Source organism: Ambystoma mexicanum, chromosome 11, assembly GCF_040938575.1.
Source record: "Ambystoma mexicanum isolate Mex_15411 chromosome 11, UKY_AmexF1_1, whole genome shotgun sequence".
NCBI lineage: Eukaryota > Metazoa > Chordata > Amphibia > Caudata > Ambystomatidae > Ambystoma > Ambystoma mexicanum.
In genome coordinates, this window is record NC_090934.1 from 538437448 (window position 1) to 538456952 (window position 19505).

At 52.4% G+C, this 19505-nt stretch overlaps 1 protein-coding gene across 1 annotated transcript in view; it reads left to right on the forward strand.

The window, feature by feature from the left end:
- Nucleotides 1-3897: 3897 nt before the first annotated feature.
- Nucleotides 3898-19505, forward strand: part of COMMD9 (COMM domain containing 9) — a 107511-nt gene continuing 91903 nt past the window's right edge. Inside the window, exon 1 of the mRNA XM_069623354.1 lies at nucleotides 3898-4061. Within this exon, the coding sequence (XP_069479455.1) occupies nucleotides 4011-4061 (51 nt within the window). The 5' untranslated portion in view covers nucleotides 3898-4010. The remainder of the gene's footprint in view (nucleotides 4062-19505) is intronic.

Genomic DNA, 19505 nt, shown 5'->3' on the forward strand with positions numbered 1-19505 from the left:
CTTTGATGGCTGTGAAGTGGGGAATATAGCGAGTGCAGTATCCTGCCCCCAGGAACGAGCGGATGTCTGTTACCTGTGTGGGTTCTTGGAGGTTGGAGATGGTGTTGACCTTGTCCGTGTCTGGCGTCATGCCATACGTGGAAAAGATGTGTCTGAAGAACTTCAACTTGGTCCTGCTGAAACGGCATTTCTCAATGTTGGGGTTTAAGCCTGCCTCTTGGACGGCGACGCACGTTGCCAGCAGTGCGTTGTCGTGCTCTTTACAGGTCTTGCTGAACACCCAGATGTCATCACTATAGTTCAGGGCTTCTCAAACTGGTCTGATGACTTGCCCAATTGCCTCCTGAAAGATTTCGACCAGATGCCAAAACTGAGGCGCCTGTAACAAAATAGGCCATTGTGGGTGGCGAAGGCAGTGATGCCCCTCGAATCGGGGTGAAGTTCCAACTGGTGATAACCCAGATTGAGGTCCAATTTGGAAAATAGCACAGACCTGTTGAGCTGGACTATCATGTCTTCAATTCAAGGGCCTGGGTGCTGTTCTTTTTGGATGGCGATGTTGGCTATCCGCATGTCTACACACAGTAGTCTCAGGCGTCTGCCTTCATTAGGCACTATTACCAGGGGCGAGAGCCATGGGGTCAGACTGGAAAGCGGTTCGATTATGCCATTGTTGAGGAGTTGATTGAGCTCTGCTGAAACTGCAGCCTGTAGGTGGAAACCTATCCTCCTGGGGTGTTAGGGAACGGGTTGGATCCTTTCATCGATGTGAAGTTTAATTGGGGGTCCTTTCAACTTGCTTAGTCCCTTGTAGAGGAGCAGGAATCTCAACATGATAGTTTATTTAGTGATGAGGGCCATTGCCGGGGAACCCTCTCTTACCATGCAAATGTTCTCACTTGTGAACCCCTGTGACGCAGCAGATTGAATTACGTCCCCCTTCGTGGAAGTGGATGTCAATGAGTCCCAAACAGGACGATGTGTGGTAGCTCAGCAGGCATCGCCCTTTCGTTGGGCTACGGATAACATGGATGACTGTGGATGTGGTGAGGCACTTGTGTGTGAGATGGCTCCTGAAGTGTCCTATAGAGTAAAGGGGGAGGTTTGCGCCCCACTGGAATATGTTTGCCTGTGTCTTGGCTAGTGTCGGTCTGTGTGGTATCTGTAAGAAATCCTGATCCCCCATGATATTGACGATGGTGCCAGAGTCCACAAGGAAACAGAATTGCCTTCCGCCGATGTCGCTGGGTGCCTCCCTTGCCTCTCTGTCGTCAAGGATGAGGTTGACATACTCGTCCTGAAAATATTGGTCCCCTCCGTATGGGTGTCTACATGATTTTTGCTGGTTGTGCCACTGATGTGGCGGAGGTGGTCCATCGTACTCATCCACGAGGGATGGGTCTTGGTCATATGATTCAAAGGCTTGGGAGTAGTCCTCAGGGTGGTGTTCTTCCATTGCTCTTACGTAGCGCCTTCGCCCTTGTTGGTATGGACTTGAAGGTATGCTGGGTGTTGAGGAGCACGACTATATGTTCTTTGTTGCGTTTGTGGTGGCATTTGCGGAGTGGGGAATGGTCTGCCTTCTCTGCAGATGGACTGGAAGTGTCCTCCTCTACCGCAGTTGCCACACCTCTGAGATAAGGCAGGCACGTCCCTGAGTGAGGGAATGCCATCCCGGAATGGTAGCATTGCCTTTGTAATCTGGGGCCAGGTAAGTTTCCCCTTCCTTGGGGTGAATTTCCTCTGTCAGCAGGGCAATGGTTGGCAAGGTGAACTGATGCTATGAGTTTGTTTTTGTCAAGCTTTACAATGCTGTTCCCTGACATTGATGCTGCCTTTACGTACACCCTTTCCAGGATCCTTGCCATCTCACTTACTTCTTCTATTGTGAGTGTTTTTTTAGTAATTGTTTCTTCAGTGTTTGGGATAAGCACCGCTCTATCACTTTCAGTCGTATTGCTTCATCCAGTGAAAATGCGTGGAATTGACAGTGTGCTCCTTTTACTCACAGGCGAGTGATGAATTCATCCATAGATTCTTCACCTTGTTGTGTGCATTGATTAAACATGTTTCGCTCGTAGTCACGATTGGGTTCGATGACAAGTTTCTTATTTAGGGCAGTTATTAGCGAGTCGTAATCTGGCTGCTCATCTGAGGGAATTGTGTTGCTTAATGTTTCAACCTCACTGCCGGCAATGTTTACGAACATGTTCTGTAGATTTGGTGAGTCGAGCCATCTTGGGCCCTTGTCCGCTTGTGTGGACATGGAAAAAGGAGGTGGTATGGGCCATGCGGTGGCTGTTGACCTGGTAGGGGGTGGTGGAGGCGTTGGGTCACTCATCTCGTTGAGTGCAGTAGTTGGGGTATGTAAGCGTTGCCTGGCGTGTGACTTTTAGAGCTGATTGGCAGCCCGGGGCACGTGCTGTCGTTATGCTCCCCGCGTTGCAGCGTGGCTCTCAGTGAGTTAAGGGCCTAGTTTGTCCTCGTATGACGTGCGTATCATCCAACTCTTGGTGCACGTGATGATTGTGTGCTGGGGCCTGTGAGGTGTGGTCCAGCGAGTTGGGGCCCAGAGGTTGGTGCTGAGTCTGTAACAGCTGGGGGAAGTGACCCAGATTGGGTACTGACGCGGTCCGCACTAATGCCCTGGTAGGAGGAGGCCACACTGCAGCAGGATTGGCGAACCTTCTCTACTTGTGTGGGTTGGCACAGTTTGTGGGGGCTGATGGAGGTAGCCGGAGAGTTTGCAAGCATTGTGAGGGAGGAGCTGCGTCGCGTTGGCGGGAGCGCCATAGGTGGTGGAGGAAGAAACACCCACCTTGTGGATCCACATGCTCTGTAATTCTCCGACACGTGGAGCGAATGCTGGCCGCTGGCGGAATGCCACGCAGCATGGATGTGGGGCCCTTGTGATCCAAATACATGGCATGGAGCTTCTGGGATGTCGTTCCTGCTGGAAACCTGGGAACGGGTGACGGATGCACGGCGGGAACGCCGAAGCACGGGAAGGAACGTGTGCAGTGCACACTGAAGGAGGACGCTGTAGTAGCAGCTGGACGCGGTGGGATCACCCGCCACAGTGTGGAGGAAGACTCTGGGTCATGGGAGACCGCCTCGTCGCCAGTTGTTAGGCCGGATGGCCAAAGAAGGACACGACACCGGAGATAAGAAGCACGTCTTCTTTATTTAACATCAAACCCCAACTGCTGTTCTTCTCTTCCCATCCCTGCTCCCACGTCATTCCCACTTGGTCCTTGCCTCTTTTCTTAAAGGGGCAATGTCGGGCAACACTGCGGTCTGTACTCAATCGCTATCATGCAGTTTTAGTGATATTCACGTTACCTATATGAAGTAAGCTACAATTACGATTTAAATAAACGTTTAGCTTTCAAGCCGTTGGGGCAAATACATCCCCAAAGCTGCACCATTTGTGTCAGAAAGGCGGGTGAGACGCCCATTGGAATGAATGGGCGTGCGGGAGGCTTGGTGGGTGAGTCAGCCCTTTACAAGGCGGGTGACACCCGCCAAAAGCGTGTGAGTTGAGACCTATGCATTCCCTTCCCGCCATGTGTGCCTGAGTGGAGTTCCTGGCCTTTGACAGGCAAGTACCAATTTTTCAAAGCGCTGATAACCGAAGTGATTTTTACCCATCAGAATTCATTTTTTTGATCTTTGAAATATTAAATACTGTGTAAAGGAGCCTGTGATCTGCACGCTGCATGTAGCTACACAAAACGCTATAATTTTACTAAATTTCAGCTTTAAAATGCTCATCACCATTTACTTTAAATGTTGAAAGAGTGGTTACAAAATATACAGTAGAAGGAGGGGGCATTCATTAAAAATAACTTGCATTTTCGATCCTTAACGTGCAATGGTGTGGCCCGTGGAAGCTGCATAGAGCAGTAGATAAACTCAGTGACCGGCAGGAAATACAGCTCCCATTACGCATAGCAACCACCACGTGACAGTCAGTCAATTCACAGTAGTGGTCACATGACAGGGCGAAAATGGCAGCTCTACGAGAGGATCGGTTTGCACCGCTGCAAATCTTGCTGAAGGTACGGAATGAAGCATTATGTGAAATTTGTATTGCAAGAAAACTAGCTTTTTATAGTTTTTAAGGCTGCCACTGGCAACGCGGGTGCGTAGAGCTTTCACGCTATTCCATATCAGCCGTGCATACCGTTGCGTCCTGCTAGTCTTCATTTTGCTTTTCGCCTACAGTGTTCGTTTACTAGTGTGGCTGAATTATTCTCACGTGGCGTGAATATATGCAAGTGTTTCGTAATTGCACGACCTGGCAGTTACCAAATAACTCATTTATCGGTGCAGCTGGTAATACAGATGCACTGTGATATTGATGCAGTTGGTAATGTCTGTGATGATGCATCATTTCTGCATCCTACAGGTTTGTGCGATGCATTATGTATGCATTTAGCAGTGCAGCTGCAAAGTATTATCCTTGCATCTGGTAAAGCATGCAATATTTATTTGCACTTTATCTGGCAATGTTTGTAAAATAAGCTATTGCTCCAGTTAACAATATGTGCACAATACACTCGTTCTGTGGTTGGCAACATCTGCGCATTACACTATTGCAGTAACTGGCATTGTTGAGCAGGTGGTGCTTGATGTTGGGTTTCTACTGCATGTAGAAACCTGGGCAATGCAAATCATGCAAACAAATAACGGCAATGTAATGAGACGCGGGAGCCAGGGTATTCGGATGCTAATCCCTTTATTGACAGCGCCAGGACTGGCGTCGGAGGCGGTGGCCCCGCCTCTTCCTCTTCCTGTGGCCACGCCACAACTTCCAACACAACAGAAAGAACGGACACAAACATTAACAGTGAATACCGTGTCCATAGAAATAGGACACGACAACTCGGACACAACATCTGAGATGCTCAATTCTTGGTGCAGCTTGTAAGGCACTTGCATAACACCACTGCACGCGCGTATATCTTCCTCGTCACAGTTCTTATGTCCATGAGGCGCAGTCTCACAGGACAGGCCACCCCCTGCTACACTTCCTGTTTTGCTCTCTGTCTCTGCGATGGCGGCCTCTTGAAACCCTTTCCAGTTTAAGCAGAACGATACGTATTTTTTATATGTGATATGATGTGATATATCCTTGATAACTACCGTTGTTAAAGGTCCCTCTGGTGACAAAACATGTATCAATGTCTCTTAAAATCCCCTATAACTGCTTAGAAGGTCGGTTGAGGAGGTTCCTGGGAGGCATCACCGAGTAAGCTAGCTGTAAGAATCACTGCCCCAAACCACTGGGCGATCACAGGCCTCGGCACCAGACATCGCAAGGCTAGTCTGTCTCTATTGTGCACTTATCCTGCTCAGCCACTATCCCACTGAAGTCTGCTCAGCCGAGTTGGGGAGGGGAGGTTAAAGTTTTGGAGCAAGAAAGGCATAACCTCCGCGTCCCAGTACTTAACTTTGAGTATGTTCATGCTCACTGTGGTGGGGCCTGCTCCCGGGTCACTGGGGCGGGCCACACAGATGTCTGGGTCACCCGGCAGACACCGTTGGGGCTGCGTTCACGGAGCGGATGAATCACAGGGATCAACTTGTGAGCTCTGCATCACCGGAGACAGACACGGGGGCTGGGGACACCCAGCTAACCGCAGCCCCGGCTCTGGGGGCACCCAGGCAGGGAGTTGCATAGCCAACCATGATCACACCGCCGGTAACGTCATGAGGGATGGTGTTGCCCAACGGGGGCACCGTCCTCGTGCAGGGCCTCGCCATTGGGCCTGCTGCACGCGGTGTGGCACCAGTATGGTGCCTGCAAAAACAACACCAGAGTCAGCTTGGGATCGACTGACGAGCCGGAAGTGGCTCGTCCTTTGTATTAACTTGGTCACATGGATACCACCATGTGACCATACACAGATCCTTGAGATCTACCATGTTCCCCAGGAGGGGTGACATGCAACACTCCTCCTTTTTCATAACAACAAAACAAAATGCAAAATCACAGCACAATACTACTAGGATTATAAATCCCACTAGTCTTCACACTCTTGGGGGCCCAGGTTGTCCACGGGGTGATGGTCTGCGTCGGTGAGTTACTGGTGACACGTTAAAATTCCACATCCCGGCACACCCATTATTAACCTGGATGAGTAGACCTTGCCCCACTGACACACCACCACCGTTCACAATGGGCACCCCTTACTACAAAAACCCACAAGCTTCGGAACACAGCTACACTCAGTACTTCGGCTGGGACAGTTTAGGTCTGCAGGCTTCCATCCTTGGCGTGTACGATCGCAGGGTCTACAGGTTACCAGTCCGACCTCCACTGAGGTGTATCCAGGACAGTTCGGAGTTCACGGGCCAGTAAAGTCGCACTGGGGGCACCAGGGGCCACATCGACCTAGTCCTTAGCTGGTGTTAGCAAGATTACAGATGAGTACAATGTTCGGGGCGGGCCCCCAACGCATCTCGAAGCACCAGGGGCCACACTGGCCACATTCATAGATGGGGTAGGCTCACTGTTACAGGACATTAGCGTCAGGATGACAAACCGCTCCTTACAGGATAACAGATGAGTACACTGTTCGGGGCGGGCCCCCAACGCATCTGGAAGCAGCAGGGGCCACGTTCATCGAGGGGGTAGGCTCACTTTTGCAGGGCACTAATGGCAGGATGTCACTCCCCCCTCCTACTTAGGGGCTGCTAGCCGGGAGATACTGGTGACCGGGTATCTGGGCCACTTGGCCTCTTCCGCTCCCCCAGTCAGATGTTTCTTTGGCATGGTATGGCACATGAGCACTCCTTATGGAGTCGCTGCCCTGCCTGGTTCCTCCTGGTGAAATCGAGAAGCTCTGCAAGGAGAGAACTGATCGGCCCGTGGGTCAGCCTCTTGCGTCCTGACCTGATGGGCATTCTAGGCTGATGGGCAGTGCTAGTCATCTGGCACTCTCCCTTGTTGCTGTGGGGGCCACAGGACACCATGGCCTTCAACATCTCTGACCTGGAGCCCCGGGACCTTCATCCCCAGCTAGCCTGAGGCTGTCACTGGTCGTCTGTTCACATTGTCCTTGCTTGATTGTGAGCTGTACCCAACTCCCTGCCCGATGGGCCCTGGAGTTACAGACCTCTTGGTGGACAGACACAACACTACAGAGGTTTTATAATATGCTCCCCACCCCACTCAATGACCTGCCTTGCCTCACTTTGTCTGCACACAAACCCCCTTTTTGTTGGTTTCTCGTAATTTTCACAGCGGCAGACCTGGTTCTTATTAGGCCATGTCCCCTTCTTTTTCGAGGCCGCCGCGGGTCTCACTGTACCTCTTTCCTTTTCACTGCAACCAGCCTGGATCTTGGTGCGGGGTGCCCCCTCTTTTGTTTGCGGCGGTGAGCGGGCCGCAGCAGGTACAGAAACATGTAGGCCTCGCCCCCTTCTTTTTCCCTTTTCGTGGCTGATGTTGCCGTCAATTTATTTTTTAATTATTATTATTATTATTTTTTTAATATATTGCGGGCCCAGGTGGTGATGGGCCCGCCTCAACTGTTTGGCGGCTCTCTTAGCACCTCGCCTCCATTGCCTGCTCCTCGAAGTGAGCTCTCCTTTCCGTGGTGCCGGCCCGAGGCTGGTTCAGCAGCACTTCTACTGCACAGTCCCCGCCGCCTCCTCTTCTTCAGCGGTCAATGCCACATTCCATCATGCAGGCACCAGGCGGCCCGTGTCCATGAGCAGCACGGGGCCCTGGGCCACCCGCAGAGTGGCCGACTCCGCCCGTCCACACACAGGCCACCTGCGGCCCGCAAACTCCAGTCTGCGGGGCCCAGACCATCCTTGTCGCCATTGTGGTGGGGCCCACTCCCAGGTCACTGGGGCGGGCCACACAGATGTCGGGGTCACCTGGCAGACACCGTTGGGGCTGCGTTCACGCAGCAGATGAATCACGGGGATCAACTTGTGAGCTCTGGATCACTGGAGACAGACATGTGGGCTTGGGGCACCCAGCTCACCACAGCCCCGGCTCTGGGGGCACCCAGGCCGGGGTTGTATAGCCAACCATGATCACACGGCCCGTAACTTCATGTGGGACGGTGTTGCCCAACGGGGGCACCATCCTCATGCAGAGCCCCGCCATCTTTTATTCCTACTGGAACTTATGGGTCCTCTCCTTGTAGGGCTTGTGGGATCCTGCGGTGGTCTCCGGTGGCCTCCGCCTGCAGGGGTGTGGCGGTTGACCTCCTGGATTATCTTTAAATCTGGGCCTGGAGCCAGGGGTGTTCCGTGCCCCGCCTTGAGTCACGGTTGAGTGTGGGCGGTTGCGGGTCTCCCCCATTCCCCCTCCTTGTTTTATTCCTGGCTTTGGTGTACAACTTCAGGCAGCGCTGCCTCCTGGGTTTCGGTGCAACGGCCCGGCCGTTGTTTTGCCCATTGCCTCCAGCCACTGGTGGGGACACTCTTCTATTTGGTTGCTCCTGGGGGTGCGGGCTCAGTCTTGTGGGCAGTGAGGCCCCGCACCTTCCTAACTGTGACGGCCCCCAGGCTTGGATGTGCCCGGGCCTCACTGGGCTTGGTCACGTGCGTCGCCCTGGCATCGCGTCTCTCTGAGTAAACTCAATTTCCAAGGCATTTTATTTAAAATGGGTTGCTTGCCTCAGGAGGTGTTTACTTCTTTTCCTGGCTTGCTTTACAATGGGCAAACGCACTGCTAAGCAGCACCGTACTCGGGAGGCTTCTTCTTCTTTCCCAGTCCTTTCAAAAGGAAGAAGGAAGCTGCCCCTGGTGTTTCCAGGGGTGATTTCAAACTCTTTTTAAGGAATTTTTGTCCAGCTATTCTGCAGGTCTTGGGGGTGGGGTGGGGCGGGGAGGGGTCTAAGCCTGCTCCTGATTCTTCATTTTTCTGCTCTTCTTCCTCTGGGTCCTCCTTTTCCGCTGAGGAAGAGGAGACCACCAGGAAATACTTGGACCAGGGCGAGGTCCAGCTGGTGATGGACTAGATCTACATCTCTATGGGTTTTCAGGAGCCGTCTGTGGTGGAACGGGCTACAGAGCCTTCGGTCTGTCAGTAAAAACAGTCTCCTAAACTGGTGCTTCCCTATTGCAGACATTAGGGATAAGATCATGCGTGAGTGTGCCTGTCTGGAACAGATATTCATGCCCCGGTCTATATCAAAATTGTCCCCTCTCAGGTGTGAGGAGGCCTGACTGCCTGCCACTGTGGAGGTAGATGACGTTCTGGCTAGCCTGGTGGGTTGTTCCTCCATGGCGGCCGATGAAGCAGCTGTCAGGGAACCAGTGGACCGGAAGGTGGATTCTGCTTTCAAAGAGCCCTATGTGGGGTCCCATCTGGCTTTGCTGTCCAACACCAATGGCTCCTATGTTGCAAACAACATATTGGCTGGGTTTTGGAGGCTGTGTTAGTCTATGGATGATGGCACTGATTGTTCCCAGCTCCTTTTGGACTTGCAGAGGCAGTTCAAGTTCATTTCAGACCTGTTTTGTGATGGTGTTCGGGGTACTGCTATGGCCATGGTGCTGCTATCTCTGGCAGGCGGCATTTGTGTCTTCTGGTGGCATCTTTGCACCTGGCTAGGATTCAAGTGTCCCCTTATTTGGACGATTGATTGATCGGAGCCGGGTGCCAGCTCTCGATGGTGGCCTATTTTCATCTGATCTGTCGTGCCCTGGACTGCTGGGGATTTTTGCTAAATTTTCTGAAGTCCCACTTGTCACCCTCTCAGACTATTCAATTCATCGGTGCCCAGTTCTGCACCGGGGAGGGGTTGGTTAGGCTCCCGCTGCACAGAGCCTCCTGGCTCTCCTCTGGCATATCCTTCGCAGGCCCTGGGCTTCTGCGAGGGAACGTTTTTCTCTCCAGGGTCACATGGCTTCCTTTGTCTGCTGGGCCTGGCTGCAATTGAGACGGTTGGTTCGTCACCTGCTGTCGCTTTGGCTGTCAGCGTCCCTTCGTTACAACACCTTGGTCCATATCTCCTCTGCCCTCAGAGCCTTTCTTCGCTGGTGGTTGGCCGCGTCCCATCTCCGGTGGGGTGTGTCCTTGACCCCGGCCTTGCTGATCATTCTTACCACCGATGCCAGTGGCCCTGGCTGGGGGGGCGACACTCCCGAAATTGACTCATCAGGCGCAATGGTCTCTTCTGGATGTAACAAATGTCATCCAATTGGAAGGAGTTGGCTGCTGTTCAGTGGACCTTGGTAGTCTTCTGGTATTCGGTCCAGCGGAAGGATGTTCTGGTTAGGACGAACAATACCGTTGCTCTGGCTTATATCAGCCATGAAGGGGGCACAGGGTCCAGCTCCCTGGAGGATCTATCCTTGTCCATTGCAAGCTGAACATATCCGGGGGGGTTGACAATCAGACTGTGGATCATCTCAGCAGGGTGTTTCCAGTCTCGGGGGAGTTGTCCCTTTGCCCCGAGGCTTACCTGAAAGTGTGTTGGAAGTTGAGACATCCCCGGTTGGACTTCTTTGCCTCCCCCTGCAGTGCTCCACTTCCCCTGTTTTGTTCCCTGACTCCGTCCTGCGTGGTGGACGCTCTTTCCTTGGCCTAGTCCCCAGGGATTCTTTATGCCTTTCCTCCAATTCCACTGGTTTCTGATGGTCGTCAGCAGGATCAGAGTGCCTCAGTTTATCCTGGTGGTCCCTTAATGGCCTTGGCTCCTGTGGTTCCTTTGTCTTCTGGAGTTGCACTTGGCTAGTCTGTGGATTTTGCCCAGTTGGCCATCTTCCTTGAGGGTGGGGGTCCCCCTTTCTCCTCCCTCCTCTGTTGGGGGGGTCTGGAAACTGAGAGGAGGGGTCTGCAGGTGTTTGGCCTTTCCACAGCTGTTGCTGGGATGACCCAGAGAGCACATCAGTCCTCTACAGTTAAGTGTTACGACTGTTATTGGGCCAATTTTCTGTCTTGTGTTCCCCGGGGGTGTTCTGGCGCTGGTCTGTGGGCTTCCTGACATTTTGCAGTTTCTCCATGAGGGGGCTGAAAAAGGGTTGGCTGTTTCTAATCTCTGTTCTCAGTGGGCAGCCATTCGGCATTCAGGGTTTCCTGGTCCCGACCAGGTGGGAAGATCTGGTTTAGAGGCTCGTGAAGGGGGTGGCAGACTCACGTCCTTTGGGAACGGTTGGGGATCATCCTTGGGACCTGCCTTTGGTCCTGGCCTCCCTTTGAACCACTGGAGGATGTCGAGCAGAAGTGGTTGACTCTCAAGACCACCTTTTTGGTGGCAGTCACTTCAGTTCACCGTCTGGGCAAGATCGGGGCTCTCATGTGTCAGCCTCTGTTTCTGGTGGACCGGGAGGAGGCCTTGGTCCTGCGGTGTGACCCTTCCTTTGTGCCTAAGGTCTCTTCTCTGTTCTATCATTCTCATTAGGTAGTCCTTCCTGCCTTCTTCCCTGTTCCGTCCTCTCCGGAGGAGGAGGCTTGGCATTGCTTGGATGTAAAGCAGGTGGCCCTGCACTATCTTTCCCGGACTGAGTTGACCATCTCTTGATCACCTTTGGGGCCGGTGGCTATGGCCACAGGGCTTCCACCCCTACTATCAGCTGGTGGATTCAGTCCTTGGTTCACCTTGTCTATGATTCTGCGGGACTCTGCCCGGGTGGGGGGTCCAGGGATGGTCCACTAGGGGGGGTGGCCTTGCTGGACATTTGTCGGGTGCCCGCCTGGGCTACACCGAACACCTTAATTCGTCATTACCAGCTGAACGTGCATGGGGCCCCATTTGACTTCCTTTGGCGTGGGAGTTCTGGGAGCTGTCTGGTTGAGTGGGTGTCAGGGGTCTTCGTCCTGATTTTTTTTCTTCCTTGAATAAATTGGTGTTGGGTTGGTTTCGCATTACCCTTGGTGTTTGTGTCTTTTGTGGTGTGCATGAGCATCCTTCCTGTTTTTGCTTTGTTACAACTCAAAGGTAAGTACTGGGACGAGGAAGAGGGACATGGAGGTAATAGCCAGATTACTTACCAGTAGTCTTCATTACTCCTAGTCCTACTCTTCCTCGTCCCAGTACGGACTAAGTTGCCCATGTCTTGGCTTTAGATTTACTGCCATGGATTGGGTAAGTGGGAGGTTATATGTATGAGCGCCTTACAAATGCATAATAAATAAATACATCCTTGGTATGAGGGGTCAGAAGAGTCCAGCTTGTAAAAAAGAGTTCCAGTGAACATGCACATACTCAAAAAGTTAAGTATGGGGACGAGGAAGAGTAGGACTGGGAGTAATGAAGATTACCAATAAGTAATCCAGGAAGTACGCACAGGCTGCACTCTTCCTGTAAGCAAGGCCATGATTTCAGAGCACATAGTACTTGTGTCCACTACAGGCCCCAAAGCACCATTCTTGCTAATGGGGGGCATGCTGCAGGCATGTAGGGAGGCTACAAGCAACTCCAGTAGGGCCGTACGGCCCTCCTATTGCCCACCAGCAGGTGTGTGGGGGTGCCAGTTCTGCCGCTAACAACTCCTGTGGGCCTCTTTGACGGGCCATATTAGGCAGATCGTGGGGCGACTGATGCTAGCTCTGAAAGCGGGCTACGTGACTGGATGCTAATCCTGGTAATAGTGATGCCTTTGTCCAGGCTAGAGAAAGAATTACCATTGCTATCCCCATGATATGCCCCCGAAAGACTGATTAGGACTAAATAGGGAATTGCAAACAGAACAAAGGCAAATGTTCGGCAGAATATTTAGATTACTGAAGGTAGTGTTCGTTCAGCATTCTGGCATCACCAAGCCCGTTGAGACGATAGCTATAGCGAATTCCTTTGTAGAAGGGCTACCGCCCAAAGGACAAGCACAGCTAAAGAACATGGGCATAGGCTGGCAGATTAAAGCCTTAGCGTAGCTAGTGGAAGTTCCAAACCACTGCATGTCATGCCAGGACCAAAAGAAGGAGACTTTTGAGGGTAATCTAAGGACCCACCAGATGTAACTTTTACAGGCACAGGTACATGAACAGATGAAAATGGATTCAATACTGCTCAAAGGGGGGTAGATCGAAACATGGGAGAAGAGGAGGACCATCACCAGGACAAGCGGGCCTGGGCAGACCAATAGTGGGCTACGCAGGACCAACTGAGACAATGGGCATCCCAGAGACAATGTTGTCAGCAGGGATTGCAGGGACCATGTTGTCACCTGGGACACCAAGGACATTGGGGCCTACAGGAGCCATGAAGAACCCAGACAAATCCCATAGTCTATAACTACTGCAAACAAGTAGGGTATTGGAAGAATGAGTGCCCCTACAGACCTCTGAGACCATACCTTTAAGGCAATCTGGGACAAGGTAGTGCTCCAAATTTTCCTGCTGATAACCCTGCCCTCTTCACTGACAACACCCAGGGCTCCCCAACTCCGTTTCTGAATTTGAACGCTCCCACATTTGCCCCAGACCGCCTCTTTTTCCTTAGGGTGCCCAAGACCCATATGTCGGGATGATGCAATCCTAATGGATCCGCTACTCGGAATTGATCAAGACAGCCCCTATGTACAGTGTAACATAGAAGGGATATCAGTACCATGGCTAGAAGCCACATGGGTGAGAAAGTCAGCCCTATGCATGGACCAATTTCCAAATGTACTCGCATCCACTTTAACTGTAAGGTAGTAGCGATCTCCAACACTCCAGACATACACCCTGTCGCAGAACCCCTCACCATTACACTGGAAACGATCACTGACACGCACGTCTTTCTACTTAGACAAGCTAAGGTGCATTATCTCTTACACACCAGATGAGGTGTGCTTAAGTGTCCCCCACGCTATTTCAGAGTATGTGCTAGAAACACTTCAGATAGACCCAGAGGAGTAAGTGCCATATGAAAGAGAGTGGTCAGATGATTTAAAGGAATTGTAAAAAACCAGAGGGTGTTTCACAACCTAGTCCCCAGGGATCCCGTACTCAAGGGGCCAGGGAAAGGCCATCGCTTTTGGATCCCGACCCTGGTGGTGGACAAGCGAGGGAGGATCACCTGGGTAGGGGCTCCTCAGTGAGTGTGGGAGAAGCACCTGATGGTGAGACATGGTATCCCTCCTTTTCCACAACCCATCTAACCCCTATCCCTGCTTATTGTATGGGAAACTACAGCTCCCATAATTCCACTCCACTTCACATTGACAACACTAATGAGCTGAGTAAGATGAGGCATGAGGCCAGGAATATTACCTCTACTGACTTGCAATGGCTCTGTCCCTTTAATGAGACCAGGCAGAGTCTGGCATGTAACCCTAACTACACACACCTGCCACTTGCTAACACTCCCTGTCAGGATAAAAGGTGGCGCCCACAGGCACACTGTGAGTGAGGCTGGGTACGAGAAGGAGCAGCTCTTTCGGGGCTGATGTGAACCAGGCTAACTAAGTTGGAAGGCCAAGGGGCTAATCAGCAGATGCGAAGAATGAGAGAGACACGTGAGAATTCCACACTTTCGGAAATCCGTGAGGATTCAAAGACTGAAACCGAGTAAGTGGGAAGGGAAACCTTCAAGCTACTTGAAGGCGGCATGCTACCCTCCCGGGTGAATGACAGAGTTGGAGAGGAGCAGAGGAGGCGTTGGTAACATCCTTGTCTGCTACAGCGTTGAAGAAAGAAACCCAATTAACACAACCAGTGAGTTATCAAAGGCATCAAAAGCCTGGTTTGTGCTATAAGCAAAAGCCACCAGGGGGGGCAGAAACTCAACTGCCTGACCTGGCGTCTCCCTACTTCAGGCTGATTCAAACCTTAATAAATCAATATTTACAGCAATTGTCCTCATCCCCACTCTTGGTTCCAGCACTATTATCCTTGGGGCACCTCCGGACCAGGTTTCGCCATGAATTGTACCTCCCTTCCAGCACTGTGACTCTGGTCGCTTCTTTGGCGGTCAGGCCTCTTCCCGCTCTTGCCCCAGAGCAGGCGTGCAGGGCCTCTGCCTGCTGCTCCTGAATTGTTTCACCCGCTCTCTCTGTCCTATTAGCAGGACCTTCTTCACAACACTGGCCCCTTTGGTGTCTGTGGAGGTACTGCAGCCGTTCCTGCCGCTCCTTCATTCCTGCGGGCCTCTCGCTTCCACCGGGCCCTCCCCTGCCGGCACCAGACAGGCTTCTTCCCGCTCTTGTCTTGAACGAGCGCTGGCCCTCCGTCTGCTGCTCTTTATTACTTCACCCACTCTCAATCTCTTATTAGCAGGCCTATCATCTCCACCAGGGCCTTCCTCTCAACACTGGCCCCTCTGCGTTTGTGAAGGCACTGCGGCCGCGCCTACTCCAGCATCTGCTTCTCACGCCTCGCAGAAATTGGCTGCCGTGTCGGCCGCTTCATCTTTGCTGCGGGCTTCTCGCCTCCACCGGACCCTCCCCTGCCGGCACTGGTCTCCTTATCACCAGCCTCACGGATGCGTCGCTGCTGTCTTCTCTCTCCATCAATCTCCTAGACGTGCTGCTGCTGTCCACGGGCCGCCTTCCTCCACTGGGGCCCTCCACCGTCACTGCCACCTGCTACCACCTGGGCCCTTCTGATCTGCAGACCACCTTCTCCCACCTGGGCCCTTCCTGTCTGCTGGCCCCCTGCCACCACCAGGGCTCTTTATTTCCCATGGACCGCCTGCTACCACCTGGACCTTTCTGTTCTGCGGACCGTCTGCTCCCACTTGGGCCCTTCCTGTCTGCTGGCCCCCTGCCACCACCAGAGCTCTTCTTTTCCCACGGGCTGCCTGCTATCACCTGGGTCCTCCTGAACTGCGGACCGCCTGCTACCACCTGGGACCCTCCTGACTGCTGGCCCTCTGCCACCACCAGGGCTCTTTTATTTTCCCTCGGACTGCCTGCTACCACCTGGGTCCTTCTGAACTGCGGTCCGCTAGCCCACCTGGGCCCCGGCCTCCTCCAGCCCCTGACTGCTTCCTCCTGGGCCTTTCCGGACTGTGGACCCACTGCCACCACCTGGGCACACTGGTCTGCTCCTACCCTCGGCTTTGATCTTCATGTATAGTTAGCTATTTGCTACCTGCTCCGCCTTGACTGTGGGCCACCTGCCACCACCTGGGCCTTTCCTGTCTGAGGGCTCCCTGCCTCCACCAAGGCTCTATCTTTCCCACAGGCCACCTGCCTCCACCTAGCCCCTTCCGGGCTGCTGACTGCCTGCTACCCTCTGTGCCCCTTGCCCTGCACTGGCACCCGGCTGCGTTCTCTTTGGTCGGATAGCTACCTTCTGGGTCCTGGGTCCTGGACCTACTTAGGCCCTCTCCTCCGAACTCCTCAGGGCTCCGCAGACCTCCACCCTGCACCGCTTCCTACGAACTGCTCTACTCCCACATTGCTTGCTACTGGGATCCAGACCTCCTCTCTCCAGGGCTCCTCACCCCTAAGACCTGCTTTCTCCTATTTAGGTCTCACCTCCTCCGAACAGTTTTTTTCATCCTCTGCCTGCTCCTGGGACCTGGACCTCTTCAATCCCTCTCCACCCTGCCCTACCTCCTATGAACTACTCTTCTCCATTGCCTGCCTCTGGGACCTGGACCTGCTGCACTCTGTATCTCACTGCGACCATTGATTCTGCACATCCCCTCTCCTTCTTTGTCTGCTTACCTTCTGCCGCTTGTTTCTTCATCATCGCGGGTCATTGTCCAGCCACCTCCTACAGCCTGCCTCTTCATCAACATAGTCCTACCGGTTTAGTGCACGTGACTGGGTCTAGCACTATCTCTCTGCCCACCGACGCCCTCTTCCTCCGCTTCACTCTCTCTTCATCACTGCACTCTCTTCCTCCCTTTCACTCTCTCTTCATCACAGCACTGTCTTCTCCCCTCTGGCATGTGCATTGCCAGACTCCACTCTCCTCGTCCTCCTTTCTCTTCGCCCTCTCCCCCTCACCCTTCCCCCACCCCCTCACTCTTCTGCTCTCCCTCCTCCTTATCCTCATGTCCATTCCCTCGCCCAACCACTTCCCCCTTTCACCCCATCCCCTTCCAACCCACCCTCGTCGTCCTAACCTCATCTACCCCCCTATTGTCTAACCCTCTAGTCTCATCAACATTGCTCTCTGGAATGCTAGATACCTCTGCAATAAAACCACAGCTGTCTTGGACATGTTCTTCGGTCTCAACCTTCATTTACTCTGTATAACTGAAACTTGGATCTCCCTTCACAACTCTACTGTTCCTACCTCTCTCACCACCTCTTCCTCCGCCTTCTCTCATGTCTCTCATTCTTCTGGTCGTGGCGGTGACATTGGTCTCCTCTTCCACCCTAAATAACTTTCTTCTACCTCCTCATTGCCTCTTCCTACCTTTCCTTCCTTTAAATACCTGTACAAATCCTTTACTTCCCCTCACCTATTTCTTTTCTAATTATCTAAAGACCTCCTGGCCCTCTCTCCTCCTTTAACGATGACCTTGACCAACTCCTCTCTCTTATCTTGCCCTTCCCCTCTGACCTCACTGTACTCTGCGACTTCAACCTTCACCTCTCTACTCCCCCTTAACCTTCCCCCCTTCTTTCCATCCTTGACTCCTACCTCCTCTCTCCTCACCCTTCTTCTCCTACTCACTCTTCTGGCTCCACTCTTGATCTTATCTTTAATTCAACCTACTCCTCCTCCCCAGTTTCTACCTTACCCAACTATCTCTCTGATCATGCTTTACTCTCCTTCTCCCTTACTTCCCCTCTCCCTCCATCCACTCCTTTACCCTCCCCCATTTTCTTCTCTTGACAAGATCTTTGTAACTTTAGCCCTTCTCTCTTTTTTCGATACTTGCTCTTCCTCTCTTCCCTCTCTCTCTGACTTCTCTTCTCTCTCGGCTAATGAAGCTCTGTCCTCCTCTATCCCTTCCACTCTCTCTCTCTGACTTCTCTTCTCTCTCGCCTAATGAAGCTCTGTCCTCCTCTATCCCTTCCACTCTCAATCAACTTTACCCCCTCTCTTCCTTCCGTCCTACTCGCAAACTTTCTCAACCCTGGCTTTCCCCTCACCACCTTGTTAGGGAGAATTCTCTGTAAGGCTAATTTCCCAAACTAGTGAGTACCCCAGCAGCTTTGCTGGATTTTTGGGATTTATTTTTTTCTCTCCTGCTAAGAGTGAGATTCTTTTGCTCCCACTCTTTGGCATGATTTGAGGTGTTCCTTTAACTTTCCATGTGTTTTATGGGCTATGGGGTCTTTTACTCCATAGGGTCTCATGTGTTTTTTTTTATGTGGGTTACACAGCACCCTCCGTGCCGTAACCCAGGGGTGTCGTAGCGACCACCCAAAATAGACTCCATACCCTGGGATTGACTACTGTCTCCCAGGGCATGTAAAGTCACCATTGGCTTTACTAGTCCCAAATTATGAACAGAAACCAGTATAAACCATCGTATTGTGGACATACTGGTCGGGGTAATTGGATTGCCCCAGGGTCTGTTGTTCGAGGGGGCACGTCTCCGTCCCCCCTGATCGTGTTTTGGCTGGTGGCAGGGGATACTACTTTTTATATTTGACCGCAAATATATCTCTATGGGATTTTCCCATTGTTCGAGGCTACCAACTTTAATTATTTAATTCTTATAGCCTCGAACATACCGCCGGTTCATTTATTTAATATTAATTCACCGGCTGGTATTTTTTGCCAGAACTCGATTCTAAAATGGCGTTTGTGTTCGTTTCTGTTACTCCAACCCAAGTCGAGCCCTTTGTTCCGCTTTTTGGCGGGCTTCTCCACAGAAGCCTCCAAAAGTGGTGCCACTCTGTCTGGGTACCACAAGGGGTGTGGGAGGGGGTTTAGGCACCCTGGACTGAGTTACCTTGGTAACACTTGGCATGTTTGATTGACAGCTAGGCTGAGGGGGGTGTGCTGCATTAAAGCAGGGCTTTGGGGACTGGAACTTCAGAAGTCGCCACAGGACCTAAGAATCCGAGGAGGGAGAAGCTGAGCCGACCTGCAACGACGACACCACCGGTGGAACCCTGCTGAACCGTCTCACCACTTTTCCTGACGACAGAGGAGATCTCCAGTCCGGAGAGTCTTCTTCCTTTGACTGGTGGGGATAACCAGTTTTGCCTTCTTTTCACCTTCCTGGAGCATCTCGTGGCCGCCTTGCCCGTGCCAAGAACCCCGGCAACCGGAATACCACGGTTTACCACTACCGCAAAGAGAAGGGTAGTGCCTTTTAACCGGAGAACTCTGCGGCTGGTTTCTTCCCTGGCAGTGCAACGACCTTCATCTTTCCTCCACGGCGAGACCTCTTTTTCCTCTGGACGAAACATCGACTTGCACCTGCTGCCAGGAACAACTGCCCCCGCTGGAGCTTCCTTCACACTTAAGGTACTGTGTCCCGCCTGGCTTCCCTTGCGACAGATCGTTCGGGGTGACAGTAAAGCCTCGACTTTCTAACCTGGGCTGGCCTGGGGCAACCTAGCTAACGTTTCCTGACTTTAATTTCATACTTTTTGTACAAACTTTCTACAAAGACTCTTTGGGCATAATCCCCTGGTGAACCTGGACCCCTCTGCTTGTTCTCTCCAAGAGTGGGCCTTGCAATTGA